Source organism: Pelobates fuscus, chromosome 13, assembly GCF_036172605.1.
Source record: "Pelobates fuscus isolate aPelFus1 chromosome 13, aPelFus1.pri, whole genome shotgun sequence".
Lineage (NCBI taxonomy): Eukaryota > Metazoa > Chordata > Amphibia > Anura > Pelobatidae > Pelobates > Pelobates fuscus.
The window spans coordinates 101,488,499-101,510,602 of record NC_086329.1 but is presented as its reverse complement, the minus strand read 5'-3'; the positions used below and the strand labels follow the sequence as shown (position 1 = coordinate 101,510,602).

The window sequence follows — 22,104 nt, the reverse complement described above, 5'->3', positions numbered from 1 at the left end:
GGTCCTCTAGCTCGTTGTATAGTGCGACTAAGAGGCGTCTGTGTAAATTCGGTTCTCTAGCTCGCTATAATATGTGGTGATTGGGCAGTGTGGCTAACCAAAACGTATGTAGATTGTTTTTAGGTAGTCCATTCAAGGTACTGGCCAATAGTTTAGTTGGGAATTGTAAATGTGTTAGCGATTGTTTAGTAAAGTGTATATCTTGTTAGATAGCGCGAGCTCAGCCGTCTAGCGAGAGTGTTAATAGTGTGTTGCTGTATTATAGTGCACGGTACCATAACCCTGTATATTTACTGACATTGTATAATAAGTACTAATCATTGTCGTCCATTGCATGTTTAACACCATAACCACTAATAATTGTATTGTGACCTTAACTTGTGCTTTGACCTATGCTAACCGTACTGTAACCGCTATTTGTAAAAGACGATGTTACTGGGGTGTGTTATAGACGGGTAATTCATATATAGAGAATTATAGCGTGGGTGACTGTACAGTTACGCCAAAGGGCATAATATTGATTATATAGTGACTGGTGTAACAGCTGTGTGTGTACGGGAATTCCCTGAGTGTTTATTGTGTTATTGTGTACGTTTCACTTGGTAACCGTACCACGTGGTGCTGTTGCCAGAGGAAACGGGTGTGACTGTTGAATAGTACGCGTGTATAGTATTCGTTGTCGACGACGTTCCATTGTTTAATATGGGTGCGTCGCAGTCAACGATTCCGGATCCCTTAGGATGTATGGTTAAGAATTTTAAAAAGGGATTCAAAGTTTGTGATTTTGGGGTAAAGATGTCTCCTGTACGTTTGGTCACTTTGTGTACTAGGGAGTGGCCTACTTTGGTTGCGGCATGGCCGCCACGTGGCAGTTTGGATCCAACTCTGGTACAGCGCTTACACGTGGCTGTATCAGGTAGGCCTGAACTTTACGGCCAGTTTCCTTATATTGACTGTTGGAGACAGGCCGTAAATGACTCGCCAAAATGGCTCCAGACATGCCACGAGGAGCAGTGTCGCCTCATGGTAGCTAGGACTTGTTCGTCCACTAGGACTGGTGTTAGGCCCATTTTGGACACGCCCCCTGAGTCCGAGATCCCTTTGCCGCCCCCTTACTTTCCGTTAAGAAGAAGTGACGCAAACGCAGGAAGCCCTGCACCCCTCCCCTCATTACCCTCATCCACTTCCGCTTCCTCCTCCAGTACAGGATCCACCCCCCCTCGTACTAAATCTCCCCTTCCGGAACCAGAACCCACCCCCATTAGAAACGAATATCCTGACTTGGCGCCACTTCAGACTTCCGGTCAAGCTTCATCTAGCTCGGCCCGAAGTGTTCTATTTACCACCTTTTCCCAAAACCAACCTCCCACATCCCCATACCCTATCTCTCCCCGACCGGAACCCATGACTGACGCCTCTCTACGTAGCCCCATCCAAACCCGACAGTTGACTGGTGCCCAACAATTAAAGCACTATCAGATGCCTCTTCGCCTAAATCCCGGGTCAGCTTATATCGATGCCGCAGGTCAAATGGCACACGCTGACCCTGTCTTCGTATATGTCCCATTTACCACTACCGACCTTTTAAACTGGAAGACCCATAATTCCTCGTATACTGAGAAACCACAAGCCATGACTGATCTGTTCACCTCAATAGTACAGACGCATAATCCGACATGGGCTGATTGCCAGCAGTTACTAATGACTTTATTTAACAATGAGGAAAGGACAAGAATAAATCAAGCAGCCATTAAAGCATTAGAAGATAGAGCCCGTGCTTTGAACCAAGCTAATCCAGCAGCATGGGCCGCAACACACTATCCTAACACTGATCCCGATTGGAACGTAAATGGTGCTGATATGGTTCAACTCAGAGCCTATAGAGACGCTATAATTGCTGGCATGAAAGCAGGAGGAAAGAAAGCTATTAACATGTCGAAGACAGTTGAGGTGATTCAGAAAAGCGATGAAGCGCCCAGTGTCTTTTATGACCGATTATTGGAGGCGTACCGCTTGTACACCCCCTTTAATCCGGAAGACGCAGACAATTCCCGAATGGTTAACTCCGCCTTTGTCAGCCAAGCATACGGAGATATTAAGCGCAAGCTACAAAAGTTAGAAGGGTTTGCAGGTATGTCCATCACCCAACTAATGGAGGTAGCAAATAAGGTTTACATGAACAGGGATACAGAAAGTAAGAAAGAGGAAGAGCGCAAGATGCGTAAAAAGGCTGATATGCTAGCGGTAGCGATCGCAGGCGTAGATAGACGGGGCCCAGATAGAGGCGATAGTAAGTGGAATGAGGAACCTCTAAGTAGAAATCAGTGCGCTTACTGTAGGGAAGAAGGGCATTGGAGAAATGAGTGCCCGCGAAGGGAACAGTCTGAGAGAGACAGACCTAGGTCAGGTTACGGAAACTTTAGAGGCAGAGCGAGAGGTAGAGGAGGCCCCGGAGGGAGTAATGGGTATAGAGGGAGTAATGGGAACAGAGGAAGTGTTAGGGAAGATAGATATATTCCAGCAGCGCAAAGGTCCCGCGATAGAGAAGGTAGGGACTTCGTAGGATTGGCTGACACGGTCATGGAGGACTATTGATACCGACCGGGCTCCATCCCCCTTGGTCGAGCGGAGCCTATGGTCGATGTATCAATAGGGGGAAAAAGGAGTGCGTTCATGATCGACACTGGTGCTGAACATTCAGTGGTGACTAATCTAGTTGCTCCTCCATCTGGAAGGACTATTACTGTGATAGGAGCAACTGGAAGAAGTGCTGAAAGACCGGTTCTTAAAAGTCGACTCTGTACATTGGGAGGCCACGTAGTAAAACACCAATTCCTTTATATGCCTGAATGTCCAGTCCAATTGCTGGGACGTGATATGCTATCAAAATTGCAAGCGCAGATTACGTTCCTACCAAATGGAACAACATCCTTAAAGTTTAATGGACCTTCTGGTATTATGACTTTATCCGTACCAAAGGAAGAAGAGTGGCGACTTTATACAGTGTTGACTAGCCAAAACCCTAGGAGTGATGAGACATTGTTTAACATACCTGGAGTTTGGGCAGAGAACAACCCACCAGGACTGGCCCGCAATATTCCACCAATAAAAATTGAACTGAAACTTGGGGTTTATCCAGTAAGCCTAAGACAATACCATATCCCACAGAAGGCTAAGAAGAACATCCAATCCTATCTGGATAAGTTCATACGGTATGGTATCCTAAAATTCTGTACTTCCCCCTGGAACACCCCATTGCTGCCTGTTCAAAAGCCCGGTACAGATGAGTATCGACCTGTACAGGACTTAAGAGCAGTCAATGATGCGGTTGTTAGTATACATCCAGTTGTACCCAATCCATATAACCTGCTTGCTTTAATTCCGGGCGGGGCTACTTACTTCACAGTCTTAGACCTCAAAGATGCCTTCTTTTGCCTCCGAATTGCCGCAGAAAGTCAATGTATTTTCGCTTTCCAATGGGAGAACGCTGTAACAGGCTCAAAACGCCAAATGACTTGGACAAGACTGCCCCAAGGGTTTAAAAATTCACCTACCCTATTTGGTTCAGCCCTAAGTCAAGATCTACTGGATTTCGAGTCCATCCCAGGAGAGTGTGTATTGTTACAGTATGTAGATGACTTGTTGATAGCAGCAGTTACAAAAGAAATCTGTCAGCAAGCAACGCACGATCTACTACATATTCTCTGGAAGGCAGGATACAAGGTGTCCAGAAAGAAGGCTCAGTTGTGTTTGCCAACTGTCAAGTATCTGGGATTCCATATCTCTGAAGGTCAAAGAATTATGGGGCCAGAGAGAAAAGAAGCTGTCTGCCAAATACCAATACCCAAGAATAGAAGACAAGTGCGAGAATTCTTGGGGGCAGCAGGCTTCTGTAGGATATGGATTCCCAGCTATGCGATACTAGCAAAACCTTGGAACCCTGGAAGCTGAGGTTCCATCGCACGGACGAAGACTGAGGATGACGGCGAAAGATGTGCTTTTGATTGTGTTTATTTACATGTGTTTTTATATTCAGGAAGGTAGAGGTACCGACACTCCTAGCTGTGAGGTATGCATTAAGACTACGAGAACAGGTAACCATATTTCCCAAACCCTAATTTGGCATTCACAATACGAATGTAAAGGAGATGTATCGAGATGTAGATACTTAAATATAGATTATAGTGTGTGCCATTTAGGAGTAGGAGAACCTAAGTGCTTCAGTCCGGAGTATCAGCCTCGTACAATTTGGTTGACTCTCAGGAATGGAGATCCTCATGGGACCCTAATTAATAAGACAGTGTTAGAATCCGTACATTCTTCGGGTGTTCTGCTATTTGATGCGTGTAAAGCGATATCGAGTGGTAGAAAGCCGTGGAATGTATGTGGGGATCTTAGATGGGAGAGGACGTATGGGTCTAATGATAAATATATTTGTCCCAGTAGTAAAAATAAATATGTGAGTCCTAGATGCCCAAATAAAGACTATAACTTTTGTCCATATTGGTCTTGTGTGGGGTGGGCGACTTGGGGACAGACAGTAGACAAAGACATGATAGTGACTAAGTTGCCGACTAGCCCTTATTGTAAGTCTATGGAATGCAACCCAGTCCATATACTTATTAATAACCCCGACAAGTTCCTAGATAAGTATGGCAATTTATTTGGGTTTCAAATATACGGGACGGGTTTAGATCCTGGGACATTATTGTTTATAGGAATAGAGACTGATACGGTATCCTCCCAGACTCATCAAGTATATCATTCCTTTTACGAAGAGATGAGTATAGATAATAAGATCCCCCATAACGCTAAAAACCTGTTCATTGATCTAGCTGAAAGTATTGCCGGTAGTCTTAATGTTACCAACTGCTATGTGTGTGGAGGTACTAACATGGGAGACCAATGGCCTTGGGAAGCAAAGGAGGTAATGTCCGGTTCTGAGGCAGTTGACCAATTAATATCTACACAAGCCGATTATCATATGAGTGTTAGAGGTAAATCTGAGTGGAGATTAAAGACCTCCATCATAGGTTATGTTTGCATAGCAAGGAAAGGAATAATGTATAATACTTCTGTAGGAGAATTAACTTGTCTAGGGCAAAAAGCTTATGATGATGATACAAAGAATACAACTTGGTGGTCGGCTTCAAATGTCTCAGAACCATCTAACCCGTTTGCTAGATATGCCAATTTAAAGGATGTGTGGTTTGATCTATCCATCACATCAACCTGGAGAGCCCCAGCAAATTTGTACTGGATCTGTGGTAAGAAAGCCTATTCGGAGCTGCCACAGGACTGGGAAGGGGCATGTGTGTTGGGTATGCTCAAACCATCCTTCTTCTTGTTACCGATTGAAACAGGTGAGACTTTAGGTGTTAAAGTGTATGATGTGAATCATAGGAAGAAAAGGGGACCCATAGAGATAGGTACCTGGGAAGATAATGAATGGCCTCCCCAGCGTATCATAGATTATTATGGGCCAGCCACGTGGGCTGAGGATGGTACCTTTGGTTACAGAACCCCTATTTATATGCTCAACCGTATTATAAGATTACAGGCGGTGGTTGAGATTATCACAAATGAAACATCACAGGCGCTCAATCTTCTAGCGAAGCATAACACCAGGATGAGGACAGCAGTCTACCAAAATAGATTAGCCTTGGATTACCTTTTGGCAGTAGAGGGAGGTGTATGTGGGAAGTTTAACCTAAGCAATTGCTGTCTTCAAATAGACGACGAAGGGCAAGCAATAGCTGAGCTTACTAGCCATATGGTTAAACTAGCGCATGTGCCTACTCAGGTATGGAAAGGGTACAATCCAAGTAGTTGGTTTGGTAGCTGGTATGAATGGTTTGGAGGGCTTAAGGCAGTGGTAGGTGGAGTCCTACTGATTTTACTGTTGTGTCTACTCCTACCGTGTCTTATACCCTTAGTAGTTAGGTCTGTGCAAAGCCTGATAGGAAGTATAGCAGAGAGGAAGGCTGCTGCACAGATAATGGCGATATATAAGTATAAGGCTCTAGATCAAGGAGAACCAATGCAGGAAGATGAGTGTTAAAAGATTCACATCATAAGATAAGTCTGGTCTGGTTCAAGGTAACTTGCGGTGTAAGCAAACCAAGGTTAAGTGATGCCTCAAGTAATTGTAAAATATCAAGAGGCATCAAAGGGGGGAATGTGGTGGAATCTCGGTAAAAATAAATTTAGTAGGCCGAGATTACCACGTGGCATGTGTACGTGCATATGCTGACGTATCGATCAGTTGGTTGCACGTGGCAAGATACGATCAGTAGTGTACGGAGCATGTGCAAGAATACAGGATATAGTATTCCCCCTCCTCCATTGTGCTGGACAAGCCATGCGGTCAAACAGGAAGTTAATTCTTATTTGTGTTGATTGGTTAAGAGAATGTGCGGGTGGAGCTTAATATGGGAGGAGTTATATGCCTATATAAGGAGCCTGCACTATTGTCCGGGGCTCAGATTTTGCTGTATTTTGGTGACGCTAGTCCCTCTGAGTCCCGATCGGTGATCCAATAAAGAATCTCTTCCTTCCTGAAGAAACCTGTGTCCATCTCTCTGTGCTTGGCTTCCGTCAGTTTCTCCGGTATCAGAAGCACTCAGGGGAGAGTGCTCCCTCGCGCGCCGGCCAGCCTATCTGCCCGCCCAGTGACCGGCCGCCCAGGAGCCCAGCAGCACCACTGGACCCCAGGGAATCCCCTCAGCACTCCAAAAGATAAGGAGGCTGGGGGGATTAAATTTAAAAACAAAAATGTGTGAGTGTTACTGTGAGTGTTAGTGTGTGTGTTAGTGTGAGTGTGTGTGTTAGTGTGTGTGTTAGTGTGAGTGTTAGTGTGAGTGTTAGTGTGAGTGTTAGTGTGAGTGTTAGTGTGAGTGTTAGTGTGAGTGTTAGTGTGAGTGTTAGTGTGTGTGTTAGTGTGTGTGTTAGTGTGAGTGTTAGTGTGAGTGTTTGATGTCTGTTAGTGAGTGTGTGTTTGTCTGTCAGTGAGAGTGTATGTTTTGTGAGTGTGTATGTATGTCTGTCGCTGAGTGTGTCTCTGTCAGTAAATGTGTGTGTCTGATAGCTAGTGTGTATGCGTCTGTTCGTTAGAGTGTGTGTGTGTCTTCAGCACTTACCTTGCTCCAGCGCCGGACTCCCTTGGCGCTGGGGATCCCTCCGCCTCTCAGCTCCGAATGCGCATGCACGGCAAGTGCCGTGCGCGCACTCAAACCGCTCATAGGAAAGCATTACTCAATGCTTTCCTATGGACGTTCAGTGTCTTAGAATCGCGGAAGCTCCTCTAGCGGCTGTCAGTGAGACAGCCACTAGAGGCTGGATTAACCCTCAGTGAAACATAGCAGTTTCATTGAGCTGATGTGATCTGGGTGTCTGTAGTGGTCCTTTAAGTGTGTGTGCATCTGCATGCACTGGTGTACATACCGCGGTCGCAGGGGTCGCAGCCCTGCAACCCCTGCGACCAGGTGCCCACCGCCATGTGTTGCGCCCCGGCCCGCGCAGAGTAAGCCCAGGGTGGGCCTACGGATCAATTTTCGCACCGGGGTCCCATGGGTCATGTGTACGCCACTGGTACAAAACCAATGTTTAGACAGCACCAGTAAGTTCTTTATACATTGGGGCTGAATACAGAACTTGATGTGGCTGCACAAGAGTTATGGGAGTTTAAGAGCAAGGTTAATATGATGCAGCATATCTTCATTTGTGAAATAGTCCTCTAAGTTTTTTTGTATTGTGTTTTCCTTTCAGTATAATAAATTATCCAGTTTTGGAATTTTATTATTTGAGAAAAAGAATTTGTTTTCATGGTCAGATAAATGTTGAAACAGAAAACAAGAAATAAGCTATATTTTTTTGGGCTGGTAGCCAATTCTTCCAGTGAGAACATCTTTCTAATTATTTTATCTTGGAAATTGTACAGCTTTCAGGACTGTAGCTTGAATGCAATCTTCTTAAAGAGATACTATAGGATACAAAGTTGTATTCCTGGGACTATCACTCCCCTCTCCCTCAGGTAAATAAAGGGTTAAAACCCTTTATTTACTTACCTAATCCCCATGTCCCTATGGTGTGGGGCCAATGTTCCGCCACCTACAGCGTCCCGCAACGAGCAAGCTCTAATGCGCTGCAAATGGCACACACGCCTTAGACCTAGAAAAATCTGACGCTGGATGACCTCATGCAGAGTGTGAGGACGTCCAGGCGTTCGATAACGGATGAAATGTCCATGTCAATCCAGGAAGCCCTCTACTGGCTTTTTTTTGGACAGCTACTTGGCGCAGACTTAGAGCAGTTTTACATTGCAGCACTAAGGGCAATAGGGACACTGCATCCAGACCACTTCAGTGAGCTGAAGTGATTTGGGTGCCTGTAGTGTCCCTTTAAAGGGACACTATAAACACCAGAACAACTACAGCTTAATGTAGTTGTTCTGGAGAGTAGAATAGCTCCCTTCAAGCATTTTCATGTAAACACTGCCTTTTCTGAGAAAAGGCAGTGTTTACATTGCCCCTAGGGACACCTCCAAGTGGCCACTCCTTAGATGACCACTGGAGGGGCTTCCTGGCTCAGGGCTGCACAGTAAGCAGCCCTGCTGTTCAGCGTCCCCACGCTCTGCATGGAGACGCTGAATTTTCCTCATAGAGATGCATTGATTCAATGCAGCTCTATGAGGAGGTCCTGATTGGCCAAAACGGCATTTGGTCAAACTCCCGTGCCGATTTTAGCCAATCCAATGCTTTCCCTGTGGGAAAGCATTGGATTGGCTAAAAAGCGGCTATTTCGATTATGTCACAAGGGGGACGGAGCAAAATAAAGTGAGTTTTAAACTTTGATAGGGGGGCAAGCAACCTAAATGGTGGGTTTAGCACTATAGGGTCAGGAATACATGTTTGTGTTCCTGAACCTATAGTGATCTTTTAAGCTGAATGGAATGCTATAAATGAATGTGTCAGTGTATTTATTAATGTGTCAAAATTGAGAGCTGTTTATTAAAGCTTAAAATATCTCAGGGACTTATACGTGTACACTGGGACTGGTGCTAGTATGGGACCAAAGAGCACTGGTCCATAATATAGGATAATATATAAAAGAGTAGCTGTGCCAAGTCTCGGATTACTTTGAACTTTATTTTTTTTTGGGTGCTCACATCTGCATGTTGGAAAACCGCTCCCATATCCAAACAAATCGTAGGAATTCTGTTGGTCAGCTTACTACTATGCGTATATTCTTTTATAGTAAGTATATTCTATTTTTTGAGTAGAGTATCTTTTTTATTAATTTAAACAGAAGGAAACAAAAAAAATGAAGTCACTCAAACCACAACAAAGTGGGTGAGTAAAAGCTGGATAGTAGGTAAGTATCTTGTTTAAATAACTGTTAAGTTTAGTTGGACCAGCACTAAATGTACATATACATACACACACACACACACACACATCTCAAAGCTAGAAACAAAGTAAGAAACTGACTTGCCTTATAAGGCTTCTCCACTAACTCATAATGGGAGCATAGGGTCATCCAGTAAATTGCTTAAACTAATGGTAGCTTTTTAAGACTGCTTGTTTTAGCCCAGGATTTGTCCTGACCCCAATCTAGATTAACGTAAATATACCAGAGTGAGAGTAAATACCTTATTGGTGGGGTGTCCGAGGCCAATAGACACAATATCTAAGGAGTAATATAGAGTCCTAACAAAGGTTAATTGGAAGGTTTGTAGGACAGCAAAATAAAAAGCCTCTCTACCTGGTAAGCTAGCTAGATAGTTAGCAGAGACAGAATAAAAAAAAGAGCGAGAGAATAATTCAATCAGTGAAAACGCTGCATGTCTATATTAAATAGACATCCCAAGTGCATATGTAATAGGTGCCCGTACCTCTTACATTATGAGTTAGTGGAGAAGCCTTATAAGGCTAGACACATGTGTGCATATATGTACATTTAGCTAAACGTAACAGTTATTTAAATAAGATACTTACCTACGATCCAGCTTTTACTCACCCACTTTGTGGTGGTTTGAGTGACTTCAACTTTTTTTGTTTCCTTGTATTCATATATTATAGGGTTAAGCCTTGCAGACACAGCTGGAGTGTCTTTACTGGTGCATAGATCCTAAGTGGTGTTCCCTTAGGTATCTGATTATTTGTTTGGTTTATTAATTTAAACAGAGTCGCACATGGTTTGACCATTACAAGGCCAGACGTACTGTATATCCAGAAAACAAATCCTGATGTAATGTTTGTTTTAGTTTTTTTTTTTTGTTACCAGCTTTCTTGGTCTGCACTAGTGATGTCCTGAACTGTTTGCCGAACTGTTCGCGAACTGTCCGCCGGCGAACAATAGCGTGTTCGCGTTGGGCGAACATATGCGATTTCCGGTCCGCCCCCTATTCGTCATCATTGAGTAAACTTTGGCCCGGAACCTCACAGTCAGCAGACACATTCCAGTCAATCAGCAGCAGACCCTCCCTCCCAGAATGTGTCTGCTGACTGTGAGGTTCCGGGCCAAAGTTTACTCAATGATGACGAATAGGGGGTGGACCGGAAATCGCATATGTTCGCCCAACGCGAACACGCTATTGTTCGCCGGCGGACAGTTCGCGAACAGTTCGGCGAACAGTTCGGGACATCACTAGTCTGCACATAAAACAAGGTTAGATTTTAGATTCCAAAACATGCCAAAAAAAGGCTAATAAGGGGGCAATCCCTAAAATGTGTTTTTGGACGCATGTAAGAAGCATATTTATAAGTGGAAAAATACTTTCACTGAAAACAATTATCTATTTTTACCCATTAAATGGATTCTAACTTTGATTTTTATTTATTTTTTTACAATTTATGTAGTACCGTGTTTCCCCGAAAGTAAGACATCCCCCGAAAAAAAAGCCCCAGCTTATTTTCTGGGGGTGCTTCTAATATAAGCCCTTCCCTGAAAATAAATTCTAGCCATTCGCTAATCTATGTTCCGGTGAATTTTCCCCGAACATAGATTCACAGAATTCCATTCGTGAGTAAGCTTATGTTCAGGGAAGTTTCCCCGAACATAGAAACAAAAGGTTCCATTCGCGAGTGAACTAATCTATGTTCACGGAAGTTTCCCCGAACATAGATTCGCAGTATTCTATTAGCGAGTAAGCTAATCCATTTCCCGGGAATTTTCCCCGAACATAGATTTGCAGGATTCCGTACCCTAGTGAATTGGTCTATGTTCGGGGAAATTCGCTCGAACATAGACCTGCATTCTAGCACACGTTTTCACTGAAATAAGACCTTCCCCGAAAATAAGCCCTTGTGGGTTTTTCGGGGGAAGAATTAATATAAGACCCGGGCTTATTTTCGGGGAAACAAGGTATTTTTACCTGATGCTACCTGGTTTTCTATGCTCCGTATTCCTAAATAAAATCTGCTAAAAATGATCTGTTAGCCTGAAGATTACTTTTCGTTGTTCACTGTGGAAGAGGTTGATGTGTCCATAAACCATTGAATGTGTCGAACCTTTCAGTAGTATACTACTGGCCAAGAGGTAGAAGTTATATATTCATTAGCTCTGAAGAAAGCATCACACTGAAAACATAAACTGGCCTCGCTCCATGATAAAACTCACTGCCATTTACCAAATCTAAGGCAAGCAGCAGCTGGCAATACCATCCACTTTGTTTGGCACATAACTAAAGAGGTTTTAAACCAAACTGGAAAATGTATTCTGAAAGAGAAAAATAAAAACCAAAGTTGTAAATTTTTCCAACGTTTCTATTTTGGTGAATATTTAGCGGTTTGATTTTAATCTCAACGTTAGTGAATAAAACCCTAGGAATTTCAGCTTGGGCTGGAAATGAAAACGCATGGATGACTGAATTGTACATTAATAAAAGTGTACTATTTCCAGGACCAAGATATTAGGGGTTTATCAAAGATTTTAAATCACAAACAAATAATAATGAAATTAGTAAAATAAGAGGGGATGGGGGACATTATTATGTCAAGCTGGGAACTCTGGGACAGTTTGATTTCTCTAGTTTCTGTGCCCAAAGAGAACTTCTCAAAGTCTGACTTGAGATAGGCCGATGATGCACTTCTTTCAGGCTTGTGGCATGTTAAAGACCTGACAAGTTATGGGAGTCCTGACACAACATACATCACAGATAACTAAAAGGCCTCTGCTGCTACAGCAAATATGCATTGCAAGCTCATCTCCCCTATGGCTCAAAAATGTAACCGGGTGAGTGCATGCAGGAGTCAGGAGACTGCAGAGAGATAAAGGAGAGACAAAATAAAAATAGAAAACGGAAGATTACAGCAATTTTCAGCAGCATGCAGAGAAATAAATGTAAACTGCAAATGTTTTTACATTTTAGTTTACGAGGAGAGTTCCTCCAAATGAAAAAAAAAATAGAAGACAGAAGACCACAGCAACTTACACTTACTAACCGTAGAAAAACATTAGAACTGTAAATTGGAATCCAGCAGATCTTTTATGATTTGTAAAAATTAAAAATGGCTATGTGGGGGGCGGGGCCTGACGTCACGCTGGAAGGAAGCACAGTGCATCGGCTCCTTAGCAATTTTTCTCAAAAATAAATTAAACTACCTTTTCAAGCAGACTTTTGACTCTGAGTGAAGCTAATCAGAGGGGAAACTCTTAAAGACATTTCTCTGTGAAAAATCATCATCAATCCTCCTTTCAGAATGTAAGTGAAGCCAAATACAGGTAGTGCCAAAGAGAACAAATGAGATAAGAGGTTAAGAAGATCTCCAAAGACACAATGAAAATGCTATAAAAATATTCCTTGATATAATCAACTGATAAAAAAGACTAAACAATACCAGGTAGCAAGACACAGTCTAAAAGTAATATTCCATCTTTGTAAAGTGCTTGTGGGACAACTTCGGTCAGTAGCAGCATGGGAAAGAACACAAACAGGGGGAGACCAATAGTGCAAATTATACTATACTGGGTAACACACTACACTAAGGTCTAAAGTGCCAACTCACATTCGGAAGAGCTATGACCAGCTCTGGATAAAACAGCATGCAGTGTTATTATATCCCCACTTGCAGGATATTATTAGATGGAGCAGACTAATCGCTCTCTGTATTAGGCGTGGGCGGTATAATCCCCACCTAGGATTCTTTGTGCGGTCTTCAGTAGGAGTGTCTGAAAATCAGTGTAGGGTACCAGGTAAAAAATAAAAATAAATAGACAAAAAAAAAATAGAAAAACTAAAAAGTATATGGCAGAGCAAAATAGTGTAGCCAAAAATACCGTACTAAGATATAGAATAAAACCACAACGCGTTTCACCCTCTTGGGGCCTTTTAAAGGGGATAATCCACTAATATTCGGGTTGAAAGAATTTTGTTAAACCAGAGGATGAGGAGAATGTTAAGTTCCTCTGTCTTTAGAGAAGGAAGTAGTCATTGTAAAATGGTAGATTTATTAGTCAAAAGGCAATTCTAAAAAAACTCCACTAATATCCCAAAGATATTTTTCTTCTTGGCAAGTAAATAAAAGTATCTAAACATGACAAGTAGTGCACCTTATAAAATTGTTCAACAGCTTGAAGAATGATATGAGAATGTGTTTTTTAAAAAGTTCACCAGATGGGCAGAAATACAGGTGATCTCCATGGACCCAGTCTAATGTGAGATTGAGGCAATAAGAGACCTAGTACCTACATGAGGGTATCAACCATTGCTATATAACCAGTTTTTTCAATAGGGGAAGGAAACACAGCATGTAAGCCTCCACTATATCACTACCAAACCCATTAAAAAGAGAGAGCACTATCTCACATATGCTATGCTGCCAAGCTATTTTTGACTCCTACCAGCATCTAAAATTTCTCCTGTCACCCCTTGACATTTTAGGTAAAATTAGAGTCTTGAATCCAACTACAGAGAGATTTGAAATTCTTAGCTCAACTAAGAAGATTAAAAAGTAAATGCATTAAAAATACTTTTTTTTTCCTCTTTATTTTCTACAATTACTGAACACAAACTATACCCTCCCCTTGGCCCCTGGATGCACAATTTGTTTAGAAGTGAACTGCTCTCTGTTAAGTTGTCCTAATTACTGTACAAAGGCCAACAGAGGCCTTAATACACAAACCGGGATAATTATTATGAGTAAGATCCCCGGACAGATAGAAATGCAGAGCTTACAATTTTTCCATGGAAACGGTAATGATCTTTTTTTTATAAAGTCTTTTAAAGAGGACTATCACCAGATTTAATTATGGACTTTGGAATGGAATATGGAGATTTTTTTTTGGTTTTTACTACCACAAAAAAAATATATGTAAACACATTTTTTAAGGTTTACTTTCACTTATTTCGTTCACTACTCACACAACCTCTACAAAAATGAATAGTTAAAACGTTTGCTCTGCATTGGACACAGTAAGTGATTTTTCTATATAATACAATGGAAGACTGCTTTCTTTTGGAGCAATGCATATGATCTGAGCACTAAGAGGTTCATAAGTTATAGAAATGCCAATAAATAGTTTTTTGGGTTGTTTTTTTTTTTTTTTTTTTTAATAGATCTCAGAGACCCATTATTGAGCAGCCCCGGGACTCACCATTTTAATGGATAATGAAGGGGATTAGTTGGCCATTTGGGAGGTTACTTTTGAAAATAAACGTATAAAAAAAATACTTTATTTATTTTTAATACTGTGTGTTCCCTTGGGAACCCAAATAAAATGTTTTATTAACCTACAGTTTTAAAATTTGAGATATAATTGAAAAAAATAATAATAATAAGGTCACCAAATATTGATTTATAATTTATATATAAAACAAAAATTTCCACTCACCACTAGAAAGTAAAAATTTACCTAGAGTCACTAGAATGTTAGAACAAAATTCAGAAATTATATTTTGCGGCATTTGTATCTGTGAGCTGCCTGGCATACATCAAGCTCTCCTACACAGACAGATGTTATTAGTGAACCTATCAATTATTTTGTAAAATGGATGCTAGCTCTGTGTAGATTTCAAAGCTTGGGTGAATTGGGACTTTAAGTGGTAATACATAACATATAAAGAACATAACCAGGATTCTTAAAAATTAACCAAGTCAAAACGAAATTCTGGGATCTACGCAACATCTCCGCTTGAATTTAATGCCTAGATATGATTCACTTGCCTGTGAGAATACAGTCTTTTTCTTCCCTTGAATCGGCTAACTCACTGTGTTGGCTGAGAAAATGTTTAGGATTTGTGGAACTTCAAGTGCTCTAATAATTCTAGTTTACTAGTTGTGATCATAAGAGAGTAAAGGAAGTTATCTAGAGACGTTTAGTTAGCATATTTACTAAATGACTTACTACAAAGTAAATTGCTTTAAATTGACATTGATGCTTGGGCATCATGGAAAAATATAAACAAAAGTTGACAGCAAGACAAAGTTACTAGTCATGCGAATGTAGGCGATATTACAAAAATGTATTGAGAAAGAGAGAACGAGAAGAAGGGGTAAAAAAAAAGAAATACAATGAATGATAAGCATGTATTAAAGTTCAGGGTTTGTAAAAGTAACCCTTTATCTAGTTCCTATGGGAAACAGATGATACTGTTGGGACTTGACCTTGATGAGTGGGGGGTTACAAAGTCACAAATAAATAGTGCAGGGAATATTCGTGGTATGTTTATACATTAATGGCAAATTAACTTAGTAATAAAGTTACATACTAACCTCTTTTTTGCCTAGCACGCTGGAAGCTCTTCGTGGAGAAAAAAAGGGTTAATATGCACAAATCTCATATTTTTCTAGGTGTTTTTTGCATCAAAAGTAAGCAAGCTTAGAAGGACAGAGATACTACGAACTGAAAAATACATGTAAAATCAGTAGGTACACCTCCCTTCTCATATACTTACTTTCAACCATGGTCTGGCAGGCAGTTAGGATGAGAATAGAACATTGCAGAATTCTATGGACCCAGCAGGTGCTGTGGAAAGACATATCCTCTGCAGTCCCAGTGTCAAATGAAGGATAACTTTCCTGTAGTATTTTCCTGCTCAGTCTCTGCAGTGCTGACACACTGATCTGGCTCTGTGCTAGTGGGAAGTTATGGTCCAGCTTCCCCCCTCCACCTCCAAAAGTCTTGTAATGAGCTTTCAGCATCACTCAGCACTTTTCAAGGTGGTCCTAAAAGAGGGGGCCGGGCCTTCTGACAGCAAATAGGCTTAGGAGTTCTAGACACAGCATGCTATGCTCTTATCATTTCAAATGCGAGATCCAGTGTTACAATTGTGTGAATTCTGCCAAATCCTGGGAAATTTCACAAACACTGTAGGAAGGCAAATAGGTGCCTCTGCTATTCAATTCGGCTTCATTAGCTTGTCGGGGCCCTTGAATGGCATTTGGGCACCCCATCCCCACAGCCATTGTTAATGAAGCTTAGTCCATAAATATTTGGACACCAGCATGCATTAAGCCATTTCCTTCCTCTGTATTCTAGTACGTTTGATTTTAGATTAAACAAGGACAAAGAGGATAAAGTGCAAAGGATGAGCTTTAATTTAATTACTATGGAGGACAGTCACTAGAGTTGTCTTAACTCTACCTGGTAAACATCACAGTTTACATTGCAGGGTTAAGGGGAGTGGGGCACAGGTGCAGGGTTAAGGGGACAGGTGCCTATAGTGTCCCTTTAAGACCATTTCCCTGTAGTACCCTAATATTGGTGGGTCCTACACTAATTGTAACTAATTTGGTGTCCTTGGGTACAACACCTAATGATATAGGTCTGCCTACCTCAACACCCAACAGCTCAAATATGCTTCAGATCAATGAACACAGTTAAATTTGACACATTATACCCATATCAAATCTCACAGTTAGGAAAGGTTCCGTGTCTTGCCAATATGGGACTCCACATAATATTTTTAGAGAAGGCTTTCAAATAATTTTACATTTTGAATAATTTGATTAGTTTGATATATGAATTTAAAAAAATAGACCAAAAAAATGTAAATACTTAATCCAGACATATTAATTTAGAAATTTGAAAAACTATTATTATTCTTTAACGTTTGTGAAGTAAGCGTACATTCCATCGTAGAACAGGAATAAGACATGCATGATACACACATAAACAGTGCAATCAAATACCACACAGAAGCTTTCTTAAATGATGATCACATTTGCCAATTTGCCTGCCTCAGACCCAAGTTTATTTTTGTATTAACCAGAATTGTCACAGAGGCAGTGAGCAACACTTATCTAAAAACAGTTGGAAATTGAACATTTTAAGGGAACGTGGTCAGTTTAGAAAAATTCCTGAATTGATCAATTCTTCCAACTTGCCTTTTATGGCCCATATTTTAAACTCCATTGAGTAAAAAAATCAAAAAAATAAAAGCAGCTGAGGCCTGGCCAAATTCAGTAATAATTGGAATTATAATGACGCAGTAATGCTTGGAACACAGAGCTATGGTGTGTCAGGTAGCTATTCTGCTGTCTAACACGTCACACAGTCATAAAAACATCACATGAAGCAACTTCACCCAATGCCCTGCAGAGCAATCTAAGCAAGCAGAGGGACATAGATATTAGTGGTCCTTAATGCTAGACCGGGGTAGGCACTCTTACAGCCATTATGATAGCAAAGAGTCAGGGGAGATGTAGTCCATAACATCTTGAGTGACGAGGGTTGCCTACTCCTGCGCTAGACCATTAGAAGATGACAAATGGCATCAGACTTCCTTTCTCACAAAACAGTAATTGGAGGAAGCAAATGTATTGGATGCATGAATATCAAGTGTGACTGGACATGGCTTCAAATGGGCATCTACCAAAAAGGAGTACTTTGTAGTTTTACCTTATGTGGGGACCATACTTCAGGCCCTCTAAGGGTTTCAAATGATCATTAAATGCATATAAAGCAGATCTAATTTGGGGATCTTTATTTGTGGTGTGGTTTATAGAATGTGTCAGCAACCTTGATCAACCCGAGTCTACAACAGTCTCAGAATTTAACAAAGAAAGCTGCCCAATGCAGAATATGGTAAGACTAGTCAATAAACCACCACAATCGCTATAAAACCTCAGAACACACTAAGCCTGCACTACATTATAACTAAACTATCAGTCTTTGTTAAGGGAACACTATAGTGTCAGGAATAGAACCATGTATTCCTGACACAATAGCCCTGGTATGGCTATTTAGGACCCAAATCCTAATGTGCTGAAAAGGTGGGTTTATTCATCTTTTTTCCCATGCCACGCCAGTCTCCCCACAGCTGGCTCCTCCTCTATGGCTGAGATCAAATATGATGATCTCAGAAAATCCATTGCTTTCCCGTAGAAAAGCATTGGGAGGCTATAAAGCACGCTGCTACCTTTCAGCTTGGGCCTCCTGGTCTACTTGGTGCGTGGAACAGGACTCCGATCCATTTACAGCACCTATTCCCATGATTCTCAATTTCCTTTCCTCCTTGTTTTCGTCGGGTCACTCCTACCGTTCAGTTAATGTTGTTCGCTCCGCGATTTCAGTGGCCCACACCCCCGTCGGGGACCTCCCGGTCGGCAAAGACCCTCTCGTCTGCAGCCTGCTCCGTGGTATGCGGCTCTGCCGCCCTCCGGCCCCCAGGTACTCTCACCTATGGGATGTTGGGCTTGTTCATTTTTCAGGGTTTGGCTCCCTAACGACCGTCTCTCCCTGCGCCAATTATCAGCTAAGTGCGCTTTTCTGCTTTGTCTCGTGTCCTTTCGACGGGCATCGGACTTCGAGGTATCGGACGACATCGACGCCTTCGAGATTGCCCCAGAGGGGGTCACATTCCACGTTTCCCGTCGGTATTCTACCCCTTTTTCCCCGATGACCCGCAGCTCTGCGTCGTGTCCACCCTTCGCAGATACGTTTCGGTTACCTCCTCACTCCGGAACTCGGCGTTGGGCCAACTCCTAGTCTCCTTTGTTCGCCCCCACGCGCCGGTCTCGGTCACCACACTGGCCCGATTGATTCGCTGGATCCTCTCGCTCGCAGGTATAGACCCTGCTTTCGGCGCCCACTCTGTTCGCGGGGCGACTGCTTCCTCAGCCTTCCTTGCGGGTGCGTCCCTGTCAGACATCCTCCGAGCGGCGGATTGGTCTCGGGAATCCACTTTCCGTACCTTTTATTTTCGCACTCCCCCTTCTGCTGGGACATCTCTCCTTCAGCGTTAAAATTGCAAAATAGGAAGCCTCCTGTCATGTTATAAAATTGAAGATTATGCTAGCTTTAGTGTACTAATAATCTTAATTTTAATAAGGACAGGAGGCGAGTATTTTCCCTCCCTTTGGTTCCCTACCCTGACTCCTCGGGGGAGTGGATCTTAAGGTGACGGATGTTTCGTTCTGCTTGTTAGTGGTTTCTCCTTTCTTTGGGGTATATGCTGTTTCTATCCCATATCTCATTCCAGAACTAGGTCTTGGGCAGCCAGGTTGCATTGCATCACTAACTTACACATAACATGTATTTCATCCTACATCACACACACTAACCGTGTATCTACTCACTTATGTTGACACACTCTGATATGGCTCTCATGCGTGACCAGTTATGGTTCAGTACCTAACCTATTTTATACTCTCCTTTCAGTGTAATCCTCTTCAGGACCTCCACTGGTCGTTGGTTCGGTTACCCTCACGACTCCGCTTGCTGGGATAAAGGCTTTGTTTCATCTTCTCCCGATCTCGTTTACCAGGAGTCTCCTCAAGTTTTGCTCGCCAGAGACCGTTGTTGACAGTTTTGTTGTTTTTTTCTGGTCGTTTTGAGCTCAGTCTGGACTTGGATGTCCCTTCAAGAAAGAGGAAGTGTACAGGCAGCATGACCCTTATATACAGGGGCGTACCTAGAGCATTTGGCACCCGGGGCGGGTCCCCCCCCCCCCAACTTTAAATGTAAAAAACAACCAAACATTTTTTAATGTATTTAGCACTGAGCAGTGTTTGTGTGTGAATGTATGCATGTTTTTGTATGGAGTATGAGTGAGTGAATGTAGGGGTGTGTGTGTTTGTATGTAGTGTTGGTGTTTGAATGCAAGCATGCATTTGTGTGTTGTGTGTTATTTGAATGCAGTGATGTGGTTATATATAATGGTATGGTTTGTATGTAGTGTTGACGTTGAAATGTATTGAGTGTATTTGTGTGTAGTGTTGGCGAGATTTTGAGATGTCTGCACATATACACATACACGGACATACACACATGCAGATACATATACACACACGCAGAAACACTGTGCTCTGCATGCTGGCATCTGACACATTCGCATATAATTCACTTAGCCACCCAGATTTCTTGTTGTGGGCTGGCTGACACCTCTTAACTTTGATCATTGTTTAGCAGATAACTTCCCTATTTGCTATCCTTATGTGAGCTTGCCATATTTAAAGGACACCAAATAAGGGAACTATCTGCTAAACAGAACCCTCATTTGGTATCTTTAAATATTGAAATCTCGCATACGGGCACCAATTCAGGGAATTATCTACTAAACAGCTAAAGGATCAAAATTAAAAACGCCCTTTTCTTATTTTCAGTTGTTTAGTAGATATATCCCTTATTTGTTATCCTTATATTAGATTGCAATATTTAAGGACACCAAATAAGGGAGCTATCTACTAAACACATACACAGAGATACACACAATCACACACACAATCACAGATATACACAAACACAATCCAGACCCCCACACATACAATCACAGACACACAATCATTACATACATACACACATTTAATAAATAAGAGGTCCACCCAGCCTCCCTACCTTGCTCTAGAAGGGCTGGAGTGGATCCTCAGTCCCTGCTCGTCAGTGGTTGCTGTTGGGATCTCTGTGCTCTTCCTGCACAGGCCCCTAGCACACCCTGTAATGACGCTGAGGCCGCGATGACACCATATCCCGGCTGCCGTCTCACACACAGTCAGACAGTCAAACACACAGTCACAGGCAGACAGTCACACACGCGCACGCAATCCCAGGCAGATAGTCACACATACACACACAGTCACACACACACACACAATCCCAGGCAGACAGTCACACACACACCATCACAGGTAGACAATCACACATACACACACAGTCACACAATCACACATACTCACACATACAGTCACAGAGTCACACATACACACACAGTCACAGACCGTCACACATACACAGTCACAGACAGTCACACACACACACAGTCACAGACAGTCACACACACTCACAGTCACAGACAGTCACACACACTCACAGGCAGACGGTCTTACACACACACACACACACACACACACAGGCAGACAATCACACATACACACACAGTCACAGACAGTCACACACACACCATCACAGGCAGACACACACACACAGTCACAGACAGTCACACACACACAGTCACAGGCAGACACACACACACACAGTCACACACACACCATCACAGGCAGACAGTCTCTCACACACACACACACACAGGCACAGACAGTCACCAAATAAGGGAGCTATCTACTAAACACATACACAGAGATACACACAATCACACATAATCACAGATATACACAAACACAATCATAGGCAGACAGTCACACATACACACAGTCACAGACAGTCACACACACACACATGCAGAGTCACTCAGACAATCACAGGCAGACAGTCACTCACACAGTCACAGACAGTCGCATACAGCACACACACAGTCAAAGACAGTCACACACACAGTCACACAATCACACAGGCAATCACAGGCAGACATTCACACACACACAGGCAATCACACACACACAAAGACAGTCACAATCACAGTTACACACAGCACACTCTCTCTCACTTACAGTAAGCTTGGGCTGGAGGAGGAGTGGATCCAGTCCCTGCTGTGCTGTCGTTTGGGAAGCAGGGACTCCTTCCTGCTTCCCCTCTGTGTGCAGCAGTAAGAGGCTGCATTTAGCTCTGCCCCCGCATCCGGCTTGGCTCTGCCCCCACGGCCGTTCTAGCTCCGCCCCCAACTCGCAGTGGAGGCAGATCTCCAGCTCCTGCTCCCAGCCCCTGCGTGTGAGCTGTGTCGGCTGCTCGGCGCCCCTGCTGCTATGGCAACCGGTGCAGCCACACAGC

The 22,104-nt window shown here is 42.6% G+C and overlaps 1 protein-coding gene across 2 annotated transcripts in view; it reads right to left on the bottom strand.

Annotated features, from left to right (window-relative positions):
• The window catches only part of CA14 (carbonic anhydrase 14), a 50,300-nt gene extending 34,143 nt beyond the window's left edge, over positions 1 to 16,157 (bottom strand). For both annotated transcript variants that reach the window (XM_063439507.1, XM_063439506.1), the window contains exon 1: positions 15,896 to 16,157. In XM_063439507.1, coding sequence (XP_063295577.1) covers positions 15,896 to 16,142 — 247 coding nt within the window. In that variant the 5' untranslated portion in view covers positions 16,143 to 16,157. The remainder of the gene's footprint in view (positions 1 to 15,895) is intronic.
• Between the last annotated feature and the right edge of the window lie 5,947 nt (positions 16,158 to 22,104).